General features: G+C 67.8%; 2 protein-coding genes across 2 annotated transcripts in view; both read right to left on the bottom strand.

Moving 5' to 3' along the window:
- The window catches only part of LOC126045551 (uncharacterized), a 44618-nt gene that overhangs the window by 15613 nt on the left and 8928 nt on the right, over window positions 1-20077 (bottom strand).
- Window positions 16284-19177, bottom strand: LOC126045557 (WAP four-disulfide core domain protein 3-like). Its single transcript, XM_049816860.1, has 6 exons — window positions 18772-19177; window positions 18486-18626; window positions 18190-18333; window positions 17251-17409; window positions 16806-16949; window positions 16284-16614 (listed from the first exon to the last, which is right to left on the bottom strand). Exons 1-6 carry the CDS (start codon window positions 19082-19084, stop codon window positions 16604-16606), a joined length of 912 nt encoding a protein of 303 aa, XP_049672817.1. The 5' UTR covers window positions 19085-19177; the 3' UTR covers window positions 16284-16603.

Here is a 20077-nt window from a genome sequence, read left to right as displayed (position 1 = left end):
AGGCAGGCAGAGCCCTGAAAACCCACTGGGAAAAGCCGCAGGGGAGAACGCGGCCGTGTGGCACCACGGCAAACCCGGCTGCTGCGAGCGCGGGGAGCGTCCTGACCTCGATGCCCCAGCTCGGCATCAAAGTGCCAAGTCTGAGACCTTGAGCCATCAAAGGGCAGATCCCTGCGGGCTTTGCCAGTTCAGGAGCCCTGTGTGATGACGCAGGGTGCTGGTGGGTGGGAGCTGTGGGTGGGAGCCATGGGTGGGAGCTGTGGCTGGAGCTTCAGGTAGGAGGGCAGTGCAGGACTAGCACAACGGGGCTGACGCTGCTGCTTTCTGCTCCCTTCCAGGGCTCCCCGGAGCAGGTCCTGCCAGACGGCCGCAGCCAGGGCAGCCCAGAATCGCTCTGCCGGGCAAGAGCCCTTTGCCTGGGGAAGAGCCCAGCATGGTGCCTTGTCCGCAGCCCGGCAGAGTCGTCCCGGGTGGGAAGTGGGAGTCGGGTGCAGAGTGGGTGGATAAGGTCCAGCGCCTGCCTGGGTCTGAGCCGGTGGCTGCTGTAACACCCACGTCGGGGAAGAAGCCGGTGACCAGGGAGGAGCCCACGGCGGGGAACAAGCCCACGCTGGCTGGGAAGCTGGACACTGAGAAGAAACCCAGTTCAGGGAAGAAACCAGCATGTGGGGGGAAGAATGAGACTAGGGAAAAGCCAGCGGTTTTAGCAAAGCCAGGGTCCGGAGTGAAGCCGGAGACTGGAGCGAAGCCAGAGGCTGGGGGGAAGCCGGAGTCTGGGGAGAAACCTGTGCTGGGGGAGAAGCCAGAGACCGGGGGGAAGCCAGAGAGTGAGGGGAAGCCTGAGGCAGGAGAGAAGCCTGAGTCTGACCAGGGTGACAGTGGGGAGGATGGTGACGATGATGATGATGATGATGATGAAGATGATGATGATGAAGATGATGATGATGATAAAAATGAGCATGGTGATGGTGATGACAATGGTGACGATGATGGTGACGACAGCGACGATGGTGATGACAATTATGACGACAACGGCAGTGACGGTGACGATGACGACGATGACTATGACGACTACGGAGATGATGATGATGGTGATGATGATGATGACATTGATGATGATGGTGGTGGTGATGGTGATGACGCTTGGTGACCGATGCTGCAGGGCGTGCAAGGAGCGTGTGGGGAGAGAAGAGCCCGCGGTGGGTAGGCGCAGGGGCGGCCACCCCCGGCCTCCTCCTCTGCCTCACTCTGCCAGGGCCGGTCCCGGGCACCAACGGCGTTTTGGGCAGGACCTTCTCTTTCCTAATAAACCCCACATTGGGCCACTGGCTTGGTGTCACAAGCTGTCCCTGGTTAGTGCCTGGCATGGCCGGGCCGTCGTGCCTGCCCCAGCTCTGCCCTGGGCACGGGGAGCTCCCATGCCCACTCCTGCCCGGTGTGGGCTCAGCAGGGCCCTTTGCACAGTGACGTGACTATGTCCCCTGTGAGAGAGCCACAGGGACAGCCTCGACCAGGTGCCCACCCAGGACCAGCAGAGCATCTCTGGGCCAGGAGAAACCTCCCTGCAGGGTGCGTGCCCCCCAGCCCCCTGGGGCTCCCTGGGACGAGCTGCTCCGTGACCAAGCACCCCTGGCATCCTCCAAAAACAGTCTCTGTGGCAGGACTTGGCCAGGAGCCACGTGGGCATGGACACCCACAGGTCCCGGAGCTGGTGGTTTTGCACAGGCGGTGTGCTGGGGTGCTGGGAGCTCATGCACACCTTGGAGCCTTGCCTGTGCCTGCCGTGCCACACCATGCTGTGCTGGCAGCAGGGTCAGGAGCTGGGGGACCACTGCCTGTGCAGGACGTGAAGGGCACCCCCAGCTGACCCCCGAGGACTCAGGGCAGCCCCGACACACTCCCGCTGTGGAGCCATACCAAGGTGAGGTCAGGGCTGGCTGAGCTGCCATGGCTCTGGGGCAAGCCCAGCTCCTCTCTGGGGGCACAAAGGGGTCCCGCTGGGCGCCTGCTCCCAGGAGGGTCTCCGGGAATAGGAATGAGCCCGGTCCCAGCAGGGATGGATGGACCCGTGGAGTTTGGGCAGGTTTCATGTGCAGCTCCCTGGGGACCTGCCGGCTGTGGTGGCATAGCCCCTGCCCGGGACCCCATCCCTCCCGCAGGGGCTGAAGGTCCCATGGAGGCCAATGAAGGCTCGCCAGGAGACTGACACAGCAGGAGCCAGCCAGTGTTCATCACAGACTGGGTTTACTGGGGGGGTGGGAGGGACACAGAGATGCTGATGCTCAGCATGGAGCTGAGGGTGAGGCGGTGGAGGACAGATTGGGGGACGAGTGCTTATCCAGCAGCTGGTGGATCCCTCCATGGCCGTCTGGCCGTCTGGTGCTGGGTGGCTGCATACGCTGGGTCCTCAGTCAGGGTCCAGGGTAGGTGAATCCTGGGGAGAGACAGGAGCATCCACGTCCCAGGCTTTCATTTGGGAGCATGCTGGGGTGCATCGGCAGCCCTGCAGTGGGGCCCTGGGAGCGAGGGCTCCCAAGACCCTGGGCACCCCTCCCAGGGGAGCTGTTGGGGGGTTTACTGGTCACTTCTGCAGCTTGCAAGGATGTGTGGGGAGACGGCACCGCTGTGTGGGACGCTGCACCCCAGCCATGGTCGTGCTTGTCCCTGTGCATGCGGCTGCACATCCTCCCTCAGCACCGTCCCACCGGCTCCCTGTGCCCACCCCACGCCCAGCCCACACCCGCCCTGCGCTCACCTGTGGACACCAGCCGGGCCAAGAGGCAGCAGAGCCCCAGGAGCAGGAGCAGTGACAGCAGCCGCATGGCACAGGGCGGACAGCGTGGGGGCTGCCTGTCCGGGCACAGGCAGGGGTTTAAATCCTCATGGGGCTGGAGGTTGGTCCCAGTGACCCGGTCTGTGCCCCAGTGCCTGGCACGCTCCGTCCGAGCGTGAACTCCCCCGTCCCCTCCCTCCCATGGGCTGCTGGTGCTGGATGAGCCATGTGGGGAGGCACGAAGGTGCTGCAGCTTGGCGCTGGGCTCTTTGCAGCCCTGAGAGAGCTGTGCCGTGCCATGCAATGCTGTGCCATCCCATGCCATGCAATGCCGTGCTGTGCCATGCAATGCTGTGCCATGCAATACCGTGCTGTGCCATGCAATGCCGTGCCGTGCAATGCCGTGCCGTGCCATGCAATGCTGTGCCATGCCATGCAATGCCGTGCCGTGCCATGCCATGCAATGCTGTGCCACAAGACAAGAGCAGCCAGCACAGCTTCCCACTGTGGGCAACAGGTACGGGCCAGGCAGCAGCAAGGGGCCAGGGGACCCCGGCATGTGGCTGGCCCTGCTGAGGCAGCGGAGGTGGCTCCTGGGCTGGGTGCTGTGGAGCGGCCCGTGGTGCCCTGGCAGCTCTCCGGGCATTGTTCTGCCTCTGGGAACAATTGCTGGCTCCCAAGGGACATCCTGTGACCGGACACGGTCCACAGCCCTGCGCTACCACTGGCCCCTCAGCCCCGCACCTCCTGGCCAGCCGGTGCCCATGCAGCCCCTCGCCTTGGGGTGGCAGCTGGGGACCAGGACTGACCAGGGTCCCAGGGTCCCGGTGCTGGGGGAAGGGAGCTGGAGACTGCATGGGGGCTCTGACCGGGCACTGGGACTGCAGCACGGGGTCCCACATCCTTGCCAGAGACGGAGCGGGTGGCCGGGTCCCTGTCATGCGGTGCTGGAGCTGCCTCTCGCCTCCCGCTCCCTTCCATGGGGCTGGCGGGACCGGCCACCCCGGCCCCTGTGGCCGCCTGCTACCAGGGGCTCTGGGCATGAGCATGGATCTGCACCAGCACCGTCACTTGGAGGCACACAGCCCTTCCCGGGGTCTGGCTGCGCTTCCCACCCACAGCTCTGCCTGTGCCTGGAGCCCCACGGCAATCGCTCAGGCCCTGGCTCTCCCGGGGGCCCTGAAGCCACCCCCAACACCGTGCCGAGGGGGGTTCTGCAAGTGTGCCACAGGCCGCACCGGTGGCAGGGGCTGTCCCGGGAGCTGCTGCTTGTCCCAGGGCTGCACTGTGCCAGCGCCGCATGGGGCTGCAGGCGGGTCTGCTGGTGCGGCGTGTTGCAAGGATGGAAGCACCGGAGCTGTTGGGGCTTTCCCTGCCGGCTCCCTTCCGGGAGCGCCTGTCCCTTTGAGAGGCCGGAGGGCTCCGGCATGCTCGGCCGGGCAGGCTGCCTGCACAGGCATATGTGTGTGCGCGCACGTGCAATCCAAGCCAGCCAGGTGTGGACACGTGTGTGTGCGTGTGCGCGCGTGTGCAGTCCACGCTCCATATGGATGTGCGTGCATTGGTGTGTGTACAGCCCATGCTGTGTGTGCACGTGCCATCTAAACCCTGCGTGCTCGTCCGCAGTCCAGGCTGGCTGGGTGGCACCACGCGCTTGCCAGCCCCTGGCTGTGTGGGGACCCTCTCCCGTTGGTGTGTCCCTGTGTGCGGGATGGAGGTGACACGCAGGCGGGATGACACATCCTGGGAGCACACGGAGCCACGAGAAGAGGAGCAGTGGGGCACACTGGCTCTGCTGTGCTGGGGCGTCCCCACTCCCCGCAGGATTTGTCCCTGTCCTGTCCCTGGATGGGCAGCAGGGATGGTGCCCAGCTTGTGTCAGCCCCAGGGAGCATCGATCCTGACGGGCCAGCAGGCTCCGTGTGGGGCCAGCTGGGACGTGCCACAGCTGGGGGAACCCGCTCTTCCCCTCGGCTCCCCCAGCACCTCTCCTGCCGTGCACCCTGGTCTGGGCAGGAGCATCATCCCGGTGGCACAGCGCTGTTTCTGTCCCCATCCCCGCCCCTGCTGGGTGCCTGCCCTGGGAGGTGCCACATTCCTGGGTGCTCCCTGGGCCAGGCTGCCCTGGTCACTGTTTCCGCCGCGGTGGAGGTCTGGCCGGTGGCTCTGCCCCGCGCGGCTGCACCCATTACTCACACTGTGCGTCCCCAGCTGTGTGAGCTGGACACAGTGGCAGGGCAGGGCAGGGGTTACCGACACGGGTGCCCCATGGGGCACGGTTTTCTGTTGTGTGCAACCCCAACATCTACCTGGAAGCAGCCCCCCCCTCGCCCTCTGAGCTGTCCCGAACCCCAGCACCCATGGGACTGGCTCCACGTCCACCACGATGTCTGCCCAGCTTAGCCACGGCGTTACCACCAGTGCAGGGACAGCAGGGGCTGCTCTGGAAGACGATGTCAGTTGTTACAGTGATCACCCGGGCAGCTGAGATACCACAGAGAGATAGCGGGGAAAAATGTAGCCCGGTGGATTTTGGTGTCATGGCCCTGCCCTCCTGCGGGGTGTGGGGCTGGGGGTTTTGGTGCCACCGGGAATGTCCTGGACAGCTCAAGGTTGTGGGAGATGCACCGAGGGCAGCTACTGAGCTGCAGCCCCAGGACCACCACGGTCCCTGCACAGGGGTCCCTTTCCCACCGCCCACCCTGACCCTGCACCCCTCGACTGCCACTGCATGTCACTCCCTGCCACTGCATGTCACTCCGGCTTTACTCCTGCCCCACTCGGGCTTTGTCACATCGCCGTGTCCTGTACTGGGGATGCTGCCGGGGTCTCTGTCCTGGAGCTCTGGAGGAGAGGCAGGGAAAAGCTGCGGTGGGTCGCGGGTGGGTCGTGGTGCCTCCCTCCAAACCCCACCCCTGGTCTGACTTTCCTGGCCTCTCCCCACGGAGCTTTCCTCGCCCTCCCCTTCCCCCTTGGGACAGTAATTACGGCAGTAATTAGGAAGACAATTATTCCTGCTGAATGGGAACAGCTTAATCTGTTTCTCCCTCCTTTTGGCAGGTTTCATCCCACACCCGCCCACGGGTGCCGGCAGGATGCCGGGGACCTGCCTGCCACGCAGCCCAGCACCGGGAGCCCTGCGCTGCCATGGGTCCGGACCCCCATCTGGAAGCCGGGCAGGCTGCGACCTGCGTCCCATCCCCTGGGGATGCCCCTCATGCCGGCACCATGCAGCCACCAGACCCTGACCTGCTGCCGGGAGCAGGGGGGATGCTGGGGGGGCACAGGGCACGGCTCTGCACGGGCAGATCCCCCTGAGGGGAGCGGGTGAAGGGGATGGCCCCAAGCCAGGAGAGGGTGGTGAAGTGGGTGGCAAAGGGCCGATGGTGCCTGCAGGGGGGGGACGGACGGGATCATCACCGCCCTGCAGGACATCCCTTCCACAGCAGCGATGACTGGCAAGCAAGATGGTACACACAGGCTCAGCCCCACGTGTGGGACCATCCCGCCTGGGATGTTCTCCGTCAGCCGTGAGGGAGTGAGGGAGAAAGGGGAGAAGAGGCACGTCCCCTGCACTGCTCTCACACAGCCTTTCCCGAGGACCTGCACCGCAGGGAGAGCCGGGAGAGCAGACCCTTCCCTGGCTGATGGCTGTGCCGGAGCCGACGGCTTTCCATGCCCTCGCACAACACTGCCACGCTCACTGGCAGCAGAGAGGCCGACGCCGACATCCCCCCACCACTGGTTCATCCCCAAGGGGCTGCGGGTGGGTGCCGGCGGTGCCCCCAACCCAGCCCGGGCACGCCGCTGCCGCCCAGCCGGGCTCCCCGAGGGCTGCGCCGGGTCAGCCGTCCCGTCCTACCGGTCCCCCCGGCTCGAGGGCTGTGGCTGGGATGCCACCGGGGAGGCCGGGCCCTGCCTGGGTGTGTCTCGTTACCCGCATGGCAGGAATTAGCTGGGCTCCGGCGCCAGCCCCGCTCCGTCCGCCCCGCCCGCGCACCTTAAATCCCAGCCCACTGCGCCCGGGGCCCAGATCCAGCTACCCAGGGCACCATGGAGCTGCCGCCCGGCCGCCGCCTCCTCCTCCTCCTCCTCCTCCTCGCAGCCCTGCTCCCCCTCGCCGCACGGTCTGGCCCGGCACCGCACACAGATGGAAGAGAGGAGCCAGGGATGGGTGAGTGCGCCCAGGGCACGTCCCAGGGACAGGGATGCTCCGGGTGCTGCTGCTGCCTGGTGCTCCCCGTTGTCCCACATGGTGCTGGCTGTCCGCAGGGGTGTGGGGCTGCGGATGCTGGGGGTCCAGCCCTGGGGTGCTGGGGGGCTGCTCAGCCCCCCGCTCTGCAGCCCTCCCCAGCGTCCTGGGTTTTGTGTCCCACAGCAAAGCCCGGGTACTGCTACCACATCCCGGAGGTGGAGGACCTGCTGGATGAAGACTGCAGTGCCTGTCGCAGGGATGCCTCCTGCTCCCGCTGCACCAGTGATGCCAGCTGCCCCGGTGCCACCAAGTGCTGCCCCAGCAAGTGCGGCTACACGTGCCAGGAGCCAGTGCTGGGTGAGGGCTCGGTGCCGCGGCGGTGGGGCTCTGGAGTGCCAGCGTGGTGAGCGCAGGGGGTGGGCGACAGACAGGAGGGGTGAGCGAAGCAGACTGGGAAGGGGCTTTCCTGGGGTGCCTCAAGCCCTTGCTGGGTCCTGCAGACCCTGGGGGGGCACCACGCTGTGTGGTGCGGGAGCGCCCAGGGTGCTGGTGTGTGGGGCTGTAGGGCGGGCAGGCGCAGAGCTGGCTGCCGGTGCGAAGTGTTCACCGGTGAGAAGGGATTCTCTGAGGGCCCCAGGTGTGCCGAGCCCCGTGGCGTCCCCGTCCCAGCCCTGGCTCAGCCCGTCCCCCTTGGACCATGCAGACTTCTGCTACCTGCCCTCCGTCTGCGGGAGCTGCAAGGCGCTCTTCCGCCGCTTCTTCTTCAACGCCTCTAGCCAGCAGTGCGAGGAGTTCATCTACGGCGGCTGCGGTGGCAACAGGAACAACTTTGAGACTGAGGGCGAGTGCTTCCGAGCCTGCTCCCACATCGGTAACTAGCCGTGTGCCGTGTGTGCGTGCCATGTGTTGCGGCCGGTGGCTGCTCCTGCCCCGGCGATGCCCGGTCCAGCCCTGCTCCTGACCCCCCGTCTCTCAGTTCCAGGTGCCCGATAGCGCCGGCCCAGGGAGCACGGTGGCCTCGGCACGGCCCCTGCCCTGGGGAAGCTGCAGCCAGTGGCCATGTCCCCGTCCCCGCAGGGAGCCATTCCCCACCGGGAGCCATTCCCCGCCGGGCTGGCGGCGATGAGCACCGCTGCCCAGGGCGGCCGTGCTGGGGGCTGCGGCTCACCCGTGGATGCTTGCCAGCCCGAGGGCAGGGAAACGTGCCCGCAGCAGCACGGCTGTCCCCTCCTGCGCCGTGATGCGTGGCCGGAGGAGCCCAGCCCTCCCCTGGGGCTGTGACACTTCAATACAAGGACGGGTCCTTGGCTGAGCACGTCTGGGTCTTGTCCTTCCTGCCCGTGCGGGCAGGAGCAGGCAGCGCCCGTCCCTCTGGGCCGCCTTCCCTTGCTGGGACTGGGCGATGGGTGCATTCAGCCGCACCGCATGGCAGCCCCTGGTCTCGCCCCGGCCACCACCTTGCAGCTCCTGCTGCTTCTGGATGGGGTCCCAGCCCCAGATCTGCCCTCAAGCTGCCGACGTGACCTGGCTGGGAGCTAAAGCGACCTAACAGAGGAGGAATGGCCCCTGCCTCGATGGATGCCCGGGGTGGTGTCCATCCCGCAGCCTGCCCCAGACCCGGGTCTGTGTCTGCATCGCTTCGCCGGCCCCGTGGCACCAAACCCGGCATGGGCCGAGTCCCCTGGCCCCAGCCCTGGCGGGACCATCCCTTCCCCGGCAAGCCCTGGACGATGCTGGGGCTGCTCCAGGAGCATGAGGGGCCATCCCAGAGCCCGGTGGGGCCAGCCCAGCACTGCCAAGACTCGGAGGCAGCTGGAGGCGGCCACGCACACGCTTTATTGCTGGAGGTGGTGGGGAGGGGACAGGCCAGCTGGGGCCTGTGACCGCCCCGTGTTCCCTAACGAAGGCATCTTCCTGCCGCGGAGGAGCTGCTCTCCTGTCACACAGCATCTAAAAAGGAGGACATGCTTTTAGGGAGCCCTGAGGCTGCGGGGGGAGAGGGACCGGCAGCCATGGTTGCAGCTGAGCATGGCCAGCTCTGGTGAAAGCTTCATCCTGCTCCATGTCCCTTTGGGTCCCCTCACCCCGAAAGTGCATCTCTGCTGGCAGCAGAGCAATGGGGCAGCAGCAGGAACCGGCCCTGCAGTAATGCCAAGCTGGGACCATGCTGAGGGCTGTACCCTTCACACAGGTCTAGCTGGCACCCCACATGCCCCAGTGCCAGCCCCGGTGCCAGCCGTGGCTCGGCGGCCCTGGGCCCCCTTACCACCAGGCACCCGTGTGCAGACGTGGCCGCAGCCGTTGCTGCAGCACTTGTGGCCCCAGGGACACTCCTCGTCGAGGCTGCACAGGTCCAGGCACGTCCCGCGGCCCCTGGGGATGGGGCACGCTCCCTCTCTGCCTGCAAGGCAAGCACCCTGCCGTGGGGCACCCGGCTGAGGGGCACCCCATGGCTCCTGAGGCAACATCTGGGACCTGGCTGGCCAAGCCACATCTCACCTCTGGGGCTGTCCGTGCAGATGCGGCCGCAGCCAGTGTGGGTGCACCTCTGTCCCCAGGGACACTGCGAGTCGGCCTCGCACTCCTCTCTGCACGGCTTGGCACCGTGCTGCGGCACAACTGCGGCATCGCGCTCTGCAGGCAGGAGAGGACAGTAATGTGGTGGCTCTGAGTGGAGGCTGTGGATGCTCATCACTTGCACGGAAAGAGGAGGAGGCATAGAAAGGACAGGGGTAGATTGTGTCCCTGGAGTGGGGAGAGTGCGGGATGCGCGGGCAGAGCTGCCTCAGCAGCCCCCAGCACGGGGCTCCAGCGCGGTCATGGTGCGGGGACCTCGCTGGGGAGGGAGGGCCAGGATGCCCCTGCGGGGTTGGTGCCAAGGGGACCCCGGGCTCTGTCCCCGCTGGGCTCAGCCAGGTGGGGGAACGGATTCCTCAGTGCAAGGGCCTGACCTTGCAGAGAGGCTGGCGTGCAGACGTGGCCGCAGCCGTTGCTGCAGCACTTGTGGCCCCAGGGACACTCCTCATCGAAGCTGCACAGGTCCAGGCACGTCCCTGCCTCCCTGGGGATGGGGCACACTCCCACTCTGCCTGCAAGGCAAGCACCCGGCTGGGGAGCACCCGGCTCAGGGGACCCCACCATGGGGCACCTTGGGGTGGCCCTGCATGGCTCCCGGGGAGCCTGGCTGGCTCTCACCTCCGGGGATGTCCATGCAGACGCGGCCGCAGCCGGTGCTGGTGCACCTCTGTCCCTGGGGACACTGCGAGTCGGCCTCGCACTCCTCCACGCACAGGCTGCCAGCCTTGTCCTGGCTCTCTGCAGGGGCACGGTGACCCATTGTCACCCAGTCACCCTCGGGGGGCTGGCGGCCACCTCCCCCTAGACTGGCTGCTCCCGCTACCTCTGGGCACAGCCAGGCACTCCCAGCCGCAGCCAGTGTCGCAGCACTTCTCCTCTCGCCGGCAGACGCTGTCATCCAGGCACTGGCTCCTGCGCCTGCGCCGGGGGTCCCAGCACGGCTCTGCCCGGGGGCACTGCCCGGGGTGCTCTGTAGGACAAGGGGACCCGGGCGAGGACGTGGGGTCCTAGCCCCGCTTGTGTGCCACTTCCCTGTGCCGGTGGCCGGGTTGCCCGCACTCACCTCGGGCAGGGCGGGTGCAGCGCATGGCACAGCCGGAGAAGCAGCACTTCTCCTGCCGGGGACAGTCCCTGTCGTGGGTGCAGGAGTCCTCCTCCGCGCATGGCTCCAGCGTCTGCCGCGGCTTCACCTTTGGGCACTCACCAGGTTTGTCTGAGAGGGGCAGGAAGGGGCAGCAGGGGCGGAACCCCCACCGCACTGCAGGCACCCACCTTCCCAGAGCCTCGGGGCACCCTGATGGCTGCAGCCCAGGGGTTCCGAGCGCCTGCCCTGCAGCAGCACCGTCCCACAACCTGCCCTGCAGGAGGTTTGCCAACATGCCCGGTGTCATGTGGCACTGCTGTTCCGGTGACTGTCTCCTCACCTCGTTCGGGAGCCGAGCACACGTGGCCACATCTGCTGCTGCAGCACTTCTCGGTCCCCGGGCACTGCCAGTCCCCAGTGCAAGTGGTGCCGCACGGGGCTGCAGTGGTCGGTGCCTCCTCGGCCAGGGGGCAGATGCCTGGTTTCTCTGGGGGCAGGGGGCAGCAGGGCTGAGGGGCGACAGCGGGTCTCCCTCACCCAAACCTGCAGCCCCCAGAGCTGGGGGGGACCCCTGCCCGCTGCTTCCTTGCCCCTACCCTGCCCGGTGTGGGGCTGAGCGGCTCGCACCTCGGGACGGGGGCAGGCAGGCATAGTCGCAGCCGTGCAGGCAGCATTTCTCCTCGCCGGGGCACTCGGTGTCGTGCCAGCACCAGGCTCTGCAGTCGTAACTGGGGAACAGCCCGGCACGGGCCGGGCAGAAGCCAGCCTTCCCTGCAGGGCATGGTGCGGGGTGGCTGCAGTGCCCCAGGATGGCTGCCCGGACCCACACTGCAGCCCTGACAGCCCTGTGGGGCACACAAGCCCCCTTGGCACCGCAACCCCCTCAGCACCACGGGCACCTCGGCACCACGGCTCTGGGCACACCAGGCACCACAGCACGGCTCTGCCCTGTGGCAATGCTGCGGCATCTCCTCCCGCAGGAACCATGAGGCTGGCACCAGAGCCCTCTGCCGCGGGGCATTGGGGCTGCGGAGAGGAGCTGCCCTTGCCCCCGTTGTTCACCATATTCAGCCATCCCCTATGTCCCACCTTGGTGCTCGGCGCTGCACAACTCTGCGCATTGGCCGCCGCAGCACGTCTCCCTGCTGCCGCAGTCTCCGTCATTCCGGCACCTCATGCCCTCCTGCCAGGCTGGTGTGGCCGTAGGGGCCCCTGTGAGGCAGCTGGCTTGTTGTTGCACGTAGGGCCGGGGATGACAACGGGAACCGGGATGCATCTGTCCCCACCGTCAGTCCTGGGGGCCCACCCAGCCCCGCTCCACACCCTCCTGCCCTGGCCCTCACTGGGACAGCAGCTGAGGAGGCAGCGTGGCACCGCGTGGCTCCTGCCCCAGCCGCGGCACTCACCTGCTGCCTCGGTGCGGCACTCAGGGATGCACCGGTGCTGGCAGCATGTCTCTGGGTGCAGGCAGTCCCCGTCTCCACGGCAGCTCTTCCCCTGGTGCCGCTCTGCAATGCAGGCAGCAGTGGGGCTGGGGCAGCGTCTGCCCTGCACGTGCCAAGGGGTCCCAACTGCGGTGTGGGGCAGCTCGGCACCGGGAACCCAGAGGCGGCCAGGGTGCAGGTCCCCACAGTCCTTCACTCCTGCTTTACCGGGGTCCCCGTCCCCTTGGCTCCCAGCACCGCTCGGAGGCACAGCCGTGGGTACCAGGGGTGGGCAGAGCTGTCGAAGCTCCAGGGCGGCTCCCACCCGTCTCACCTTGGCTGTATGCGTGGCACTCCTGGCTGCACCGTTGGTGACAGCACACCTTGGATGGGGGACAGTCCTGGTCCTGGCGGCACCTCTGCTGGTGGTGCGGCTGCGGGGTGGCTGGGGCAGGGCTGGCATCCTCTGATGGGCTGGCATCACCCCTGGTCCCTGTGCCACGGCCCTGCCCACGCTGCCTGTCCTGTCCCGTCTCACCGGCTGGGGCTGCCGGCAGGCACCTGCTGCCACAGCTGCTGTTGCAGCATTTCTGCGCGTCGGGGCAGTCGCTGTCACCTCGGCACTGCTCCCAGCACAGCCCTGTCATCCCCGGCTGCGCCGTGGGGCATTTCCCGGGTTTGGGTGGGTCTGGCAGAGCAGAGCGGGTGTGAGGCTTCAGGATCCCCAACCAGCTGCCCTGCCTGCCCTGGGGCTCCTGGCTCCCTCACCGTGGTCCACACACTCCCGGTGCCCAGCAGCCGCGTCCCGGCGTTGGGTTTCTCTGGCAGCTGCCAGGAGCTGCTGGTGTAGGGGAAGCGGCGTGTGGCCACCCCAGGAGCCCATGATGGAAGGGACGTGGCAAATGTCTACAGCACGGAGGGGCTCCACAGCCGTGCCACGGTGAGCTGGGGCTCTCCTTCTGCCGTGCTCCCAGCCGGCCCCTGCGGAGGCCTTACCCTGCACTGGCTCCAAGCAGGCAGGACCACAGCCCAGCGGGCAGCACTTCTGCGCTCCCAGGCAGTCCTTGTCCTCCAGGCAGGGGAAGGAGCAGGGGTAAAAGAGCCCCTCGGGGGCTGCCGCCGGGCAGGCACCGGGTTTCTCTGCAACGCCGAGTGGCATGGGGCTGAGAGGTGAGGCTGCACCAGTGGTGTCCTGGGGCAGCGCCAGGAAACCTGCTCCTGCCAGACCCCTCTGTCTGACCCCGGTTGGACCCTGCCACGTGCCCCATCCCAGACCCCTCCACATGCCCCATGCTGGCCTTGGGAGCCGTGGGCAGGAGGCTGCCAGCAGCGCATGAAGAGCTGCTCCGTGGCAATGGAGACAGCACAAGGATGGGGACAGGGATGGAGGAGAAGGGTGCCGGCTGCCCCAGGACAGAGGTGGTGCTGGTGGCCATGCCGTGGTGCCGTACCTTTCGCCGGGAGGGTGCAGCGGAGCTGGCACTCCTGGGGGCAGCACTTGTGCCAGCCAGGGCAGCTGGAGTCGTTGGCGCAGAGGGGGGGCTCCTGGCGCAGGCAGCGCGTCAAGTCCCGTGGGCACCTCCCCGGCTTCTGGGGCTCCCCTGTGGTGGGACGGTGGTGTCAGGGCAGCACCAGGCAGCAGAGCCCCTCGTCTTCTGTTCCCAGGGAGCAGGGCATGGGTTCCCCCTGCAGGGGACAGGGGACCGAAGTGGGGGGCAAGATCTTGGCAGGAGCTCAGCCTCTCGGGGCCCTGGCTCACACTCGCTGGCATGGCAGTGCCTGGCTGATGGCAATGCCGGGGCTGCCAGGCAGAGCCTGGAGTGCAGGCAGTCCTGCTGCCGTGGCAGCAGAGGGACTGGTTGGAGCGCGGCTCGAGACTTCCCTGCGGCACGGCCCTGGGGCTGCCGTACCCCCACACTGAGACCTGCATGGCACAGCGTGGCACGGCACGGGGCTGTGTGTGCCCTCACAAGGCAGCGAGTGCCACAAGGAGCGTTGCTGGCCCTGCCAGGGAGAAGCCATCACTGAGCCAGCACCGGCTGGAGGTCAGGATCCGTCCCTGAGCATCCTGCTGCCCTGTGCATCCTCACTGCAAGTGGCATGCTCCTCGCTGCTGCAGCCTCCTTCTCCTCTTCTTCCTCCTCCTCCTCCTCCTGGCACCCTGTGCTCATCTCGGCCACACTGGGAAAATCGGGACAGCCCTGCGTTTGGCACAGGCGTGGGCGAGCTCCAGATGGCACCTGTGCCTGACTCCTGCCCACAAGCCGGGAGATTCCGTGGGAGCAGCAGTTTCTGCAAACACCCCTTGCCGGCTCCGGGCAGGGCTGCGCTGTTTGGGCTGCAAACAGAGACGCTGCCGGGAGGTTTCACTCCAAACAGCAGCTGTTTGGTTAAAACAAAGAAGGAACCCGGACGTTGCCTTGGGGCCGGCAGAGCAGTACTGCACCTGGGCACAACCGCACCCGGCATCGCCCCCACGGCAGGGGGGCCCTGGCACTGGGGGTCTGTGCCCAGGAAGCGGCACCCACAGCCTAGGGCCCCTCCACCGGGGTTTGGGTCCGTCCCCGGGGTCGGGGGCTGCATGCAAGGGTGGGGAAGGGATGGGAGGTGTGAGGAGCAGAGCCCAGACACTGCAGGGACGCAGGTGCGGGGGGTCCGTGCAGCCCCGTCCCCCTGCCCAGCCCCTGCCAGCACCCTCCGTGCTCCTGCCTTCGCCACGCAGCCCCTGCTCTGCCCAGAGGCCCCTCCTCAGAGCCGGGCCAGGCGCTGGGGTCCGTGGGCACAGATGTCCCAAATCCAGGTCTGCCAGTGTTGGTGTGGGGCTGCCCAGCAAGGCCGGGAGCGTCCCTGCCGCACCCCTGGGTGCCGACAGCTGCTGTGCACGCAGGGTGCAGGGTAACCACATGGGGGTGCAGGGTGCGCACATGGGGGTGCAGGGTATGCACACGTGCCCATGCAGCCCAGGGTGGGAGCGGGGTCCCTGAGGCAGCGGGGCTGCGGCGCAGGCCAGGACGTGGTGCCCACCAGCATGTGCCAGGCAGGAACAGAGGGGACATGGCAGGGGCTCAGGGGGACCGGGGTGCAAGGAGCTGCCCCCAGGATACCTGTGCCTGGCAGCTGCGGCTTTGCTTGCTGGTACTCACCACCTTTCTCCTCCGGTGCAGTGCCCGGCTCTGCCCTGAGGATGAGGAGCCCCAGGAGGAGGAAAACCCCCGGCCTCATGGTGCTGCCGGGGATATTGCGCGTGTCCAGAGCTGAGCCGGGGCCAGGTTTAAGGTCTCTGGTGGGGGTGCCCAGGCAGCTGAAGCCGGGGCTGCCAGCCCTGGCATGCTGGCCATGCCACAGGCAGGAGGGGCAGGAGGAGGGGCAGTTCCCAGAACCCGCTGGTGCCCCGCCAGCCATCCCGCTTATCTCCGGCCAAGCCGCGCTTTTGGGTCAGGACGACCTGCAGGGGCCGGGGAGGGCAGCTGGGGTCGGGCAGCTGCCGTCCCCGGCAGCGCACAGCCCTGTCCCCGCCGCAGTGGACTGCGACCCCCTTCCCGGGTTTCCCTCCAGCCCTGTTTGCCCCTCGCCTCCCTGGGGTGGGGGCCGTGGACAGACCCCATGACTTGGTCCCGGTGCTGCAGCGGGAGCAGCCAAAGGGGCTCTGCCACCATGGTGTGTGCCTGCAGCAGTGGCTTGGCTCAGCCAGGCATAGGCTCTGTGCACGGCGCGGCTCAGGATCCGGCACCACGCGGTGGGAGAGGTGTCCTGGGTCAGCTCAGTGTCCCAGCATGGTGATGAGGCTGGGCTGGGACCGGGGAGTGAGCAGGTCCTGCTGTGGTCCACTGGCACATGGGTGCTGCTCCCTGCCCCCTTCCCTGTCCCAGTGCTTCACCTACCCCAACCCGTGACTGCTTTTCCAACCAGGTTTTCACACTTTGGGATGCAAATGAGCCCTTCCTCGGCACAAGGAATCCGAGGGAACTGGTTTCTGCGCTCCAGTCCCTGACTGCTGAGGGGACGTTGGAGCGGCCCCCGGACCTGGTGGGATGGTCACCATGGGGCTGGAGGGCACCCGCATGGAAACAGGAACGTCTCCCTGCCCCAGGGCAGCGCCTGCCTGCAGGGGCTGGGTGCCTGCCTGCACCTCCCTGCCTGTACGCAGCCCAGGGCTGCCTGCACTTCCCGGGAACCTGCAGCAGAGCACAGGGATGGTGATCCAGAGCAGAAAGCGGCCATGTGCCGGTTTATTCTATTTCAGTGCTGTGAAGCGGCTGGAGCTGACTGGGATTCAGCCTTGGCCTGGAGTGGGGCAGTGCGGGGGGTGCGCAGCCCTTGGTGGCATGGCTGGGAGGGGCTGGGGGCGTCGGGGACCCTGGCCAGGGCCCATCAGAGCAATGCTGGTGCCATCTTTCCAGCAGTGTGGAGGGTCCGGCGCAGGGACGGGCACAGGGTGGCAGGCACTGCTGGCAGCAGCACCTCTTTGCTCACCCACAGGGGTGCGATGGCAGCAGGGTGAGGAGCAGCCCCGAAACAGCAGCTCCTGGTGCAGCCCTTCCCGGCCAGGGCTAGGCTGTGCCTGGAAGAGGCAGATGAGGCGGTCAGTGCAGGATGGGTGCTCCCGCCCTGAGGGATGGGGGCCCCTGGCATGCCCCCACCCTGGGCACCCCTCGGTCCCCTCCAGGCTAGACCCGCTGCAGCGGCGAGACCTGCGCGGTGCCCCCGGGCTGCTGGGACCCAGGAGGTGGCAGGCTGGGGGGAGGACCTTACCCCGCAGAGGGGGGACGCACGCCCGGCCGCAGTCCCGCAGGCAGCACTTCTGGCCGGGGGGGCATTCCTTGTCCTGCAGGCACAGGAGGAGGCACTCGGCCGCCTGGTCACCATCAGCCACGGGGGGACAGAGCCCGGGCCGCGCTGGCACGCCAAGAGAAAGAGGGGTGAGGGTCTCACCTCCTGCGGGCAGGGCACACCTCCGGGCTGGGGGAGCTGCCCTGCCTGCAGGGGGTGAGCCCCTCGCCCAGCTCCTGCCCCATGGGGACAGCAGCTGGGTGTCCGTACTCCCATTGCCCCCTCGGAGGGTCGCGGCAAAGGGCTGCCCCGAGAAAGGGTGGGTACAGCCAAGGGGGTGCCGGCCCTGGCCTGGAGGGCTCAGTCTGGGACAGGGCAGGGAGGGGACGCGGGGGGTCTCAGCCCCCCAGGGCGCTGGTGGCTTTACCCTCGGTGGGCGGTTTGCAGACGTGGCCGCAGCCGGTAGTGCAGCACTTGGCGGCGCCGGGGCAATCGCCGTCGGTGTCACAGAGCTCCAGGCAGGGTCCCAGGGAGCCCCGCAGCACCACGGGGCATGTGCCGGGCTTGGCTGCGGCACGGCGGGACCCTGGTGACAAAGGGGACCACTGCTGTGCCGGGATCCTGCTTCCCCCAGCCTCGCTCCTGGCACAGCCTCCGCCTCCATCCTGCCCCCGTCTTACCCTCATCCTGCCCCCCATCCTGTCCCCATCCTGCCCCCCATCCTCCCTCCCAGAGCCCCATGCTGCCCTCAGCCGCTCACCTCACACCCACACCAGTCTGACCCAGTGAGACCAGGCACAGGTCAGTATGGGACGCAGCTGGAGCAGTGAGGGACAACCCTGGCTGCAGTCCTCGCCAGCACCCAGCCCGAATGGGTTGCAGGAGGGGGGTGTCAGGAAGGGGATACAGGAGGGGGGTGCAGGATGGGGTGCAGCCCCGTGCCCACCCAGGGCCATCGCCCACCCATCACGGAGGAGCTGGGCACAGGGATCCCTTCTCGCAGCACCCCAAGGGTCTGCTCCTGCCCAGGGGCTCATGATGGCCAGGGCTGTGCCCAGGGTGGGTGTGCGGCACTGGGAGCCAGAGCCGGCGGCACACGCTGCCTGGGGCCTCGACGGCTGCCACCGGCTGCATGCTCGGCCAGGCATGGCCGCTGGGGCTTCTCCGGCAGCACAGCAGGGCACACGCCAGGCTTCGCAGGGGAGGAAGAGCTGTGCTACCACCAATGCAGCTGCGGGCTGGCCGTGGGGTGGCTGCAGGGCGGCCATGGGGCAGCCATGGGCAGTGATGGGGGAGCACATACCTGGGAGGGGGGATGTGGGTCTGGCGAGCCCCAGCCCCAGGGGGAGGGATGGCGGGGCTGTACCTGTGTCTGGGGGGGCACAGGCCAGCCCGCAGCCGGAGAAGCAGCACTTGCGGTCCCCGGGGCAGTCTCGGTCGTCAGCACAGCGGTTGGGGCAGGCAGCGGTGCTCCTCTGGGCGCGCTTCCGTGGGCAGAGGCCGGGTTTGGCTGGAGAAGAGGGGAGGCTTGGGGCTCAGCATGCAGCCGGCCTGGCCCCACAGCGCCCGTGGCTTTCCCACGGAGCGATGGGGCGCTGTGGACCCGGGGGGACTGTCCCGTGGCATCCTCAGCCCAGCATGGGGACACCCAGTCTGCCTTACCTGGCTCGGCGTGCACGCAGCGGGCGCAGCAGCTGCGGGTGCAACACTTCTCCCCGGGGCTGCACGCGGTGTCATTGTGGCAGCTCATCCCACACCTCGCCGCGCTGGCACTGCCGGCGCGGGGGCAGTAGCCAGGGCTCTCTGCAGAGGGAGATGCTCCGTGCGGCCACGTGCCCAGGGAGCGGGGTTCGCACCAAAGGCACCCGACACAGGCACCAGCCCCCACCCGCATCCCACCCATCGCCTGGTCCCGGCGCTGGTATCTCTCGTGGGGAGCCGGCGGTACCTGTGGTGGGGAGGAGGCAGGTCCTGACCTGCCCGCTCTCGCAGCACTTCTCTGCACCGGGGCAGCTGTGGTCGGAGAGGCAGTACAGCCTGGGGGGGCGTGGGGCTCCGCTCCCCCCCGCCGGGCACTCGCCTGCTTTGCCGGGGACAGGCAGGATGGCGGGGGGCCAGCGTCTCCGCGGGGCCCGGCGCGGTGCTGGGGTGACCGCGGGGGCAGTGCTCCGGTACCCAGGACTGTGCTGCTGGGCTAGGGTGGGCGTCAGCTCCGCCAACAGTGCCAGGAGTGCCAGGAGAAGGGTGCGCTCGCCTGGCATCGTGCTGCTGTCGGGGAGCCGTGCTGCTGGGCCCACTGGCTGGGATTTAAACCCTGCTGGGGTGGGGGCTGGCCGAACCGAGCTGCTCCTTCCCACGGCAGCACTGTATCGGGACCGTGGGAGCGCTGCGCATGAACAATCCAGCTCGGGGGAGACTCCCGGGGCAGTGCTGGGCTCGCGGCCCGTGGCTGACGCATCCTCCACAGCACGGCCTTTCCAGGTCACCGGTGACCCGCGAGCAGCCGGGACGGGGGGACGGGCAGCGCTCCCAGAGCCCCAGTGCCTGCGCTGCCCACTGGCGAGCAGGGATGGGACACAGGGGAGCAGCGTCCCGTCCCTGGTCTTCAATATCCACCCGGTCCTGCCTGAGGAGCATCGCTGGTCGCCTCCCAGCACACATGGAGTGAGGAGAGCTGCTGCAGAGAGCTGTGGTGCACCAGCTTGCACCCACACCGCAGGGAGAGGGGAACCGGCACCGGGCACGGGGCTGTGTACTGTCCCCTGCCAAAGGCGGGGGCTCTGGGGGTGCCAGTCCTCAGGTGAGACTGCTTGCTCTGGTTTTAGGGACTGGGAGCAGGAGCAGGGTGGATGCAAGAGGGCCGGGGTGCCAGGAGCCCTGTGAGGAGCAGGAGGTGCCAGGGAGAGCGAGGCAGGCGCAGGAGTGGGGTCCGGCTCTGAGCAGGCAGGGGAGGGAGGGGGCAGGGGCAGGCATGGGGCAGGGGTCTGTGGGCTTCACTGCCCACAGCTCCTTCAGGCTTCTGCCACAGGTGATGTGCCACTGCCGGGCCGGGATCGTGTGGGGCAGGAGAGGGTTTGGGTGATGCTCGTGTAATGGCACACACTGGCAGCGTCCCCGTCCCCCGGCCATTGCAGAGCAGAGAGCAGCTCCGCTCCAATGGGACGTGGACATGGCTGCACCTCGACGGCCCCGCTCTGAGCATGGCTGTGCAAAGGCGGAGGAGCCGGCATGCTGGGGCAGCCCGGGCTGTGGGG

Source organism: Accipiter gentilis, chromosome 14 (assembly GCF_929443795.1).
Source record: "Accipiter gentilis chromosome 14, bAccGen1.1, whole genome shotgun sequence".
Lineage (NCBI taxonomy): Eukaryota > Metazoa > Chordata > Aves > Accipitriformes > Accipitridae > Astur > Astur gentilis.
Note: the sequence above shows the minus strand (reverse complement) of the source record. Positions and strands in the feature narration are given on the sequence as shown.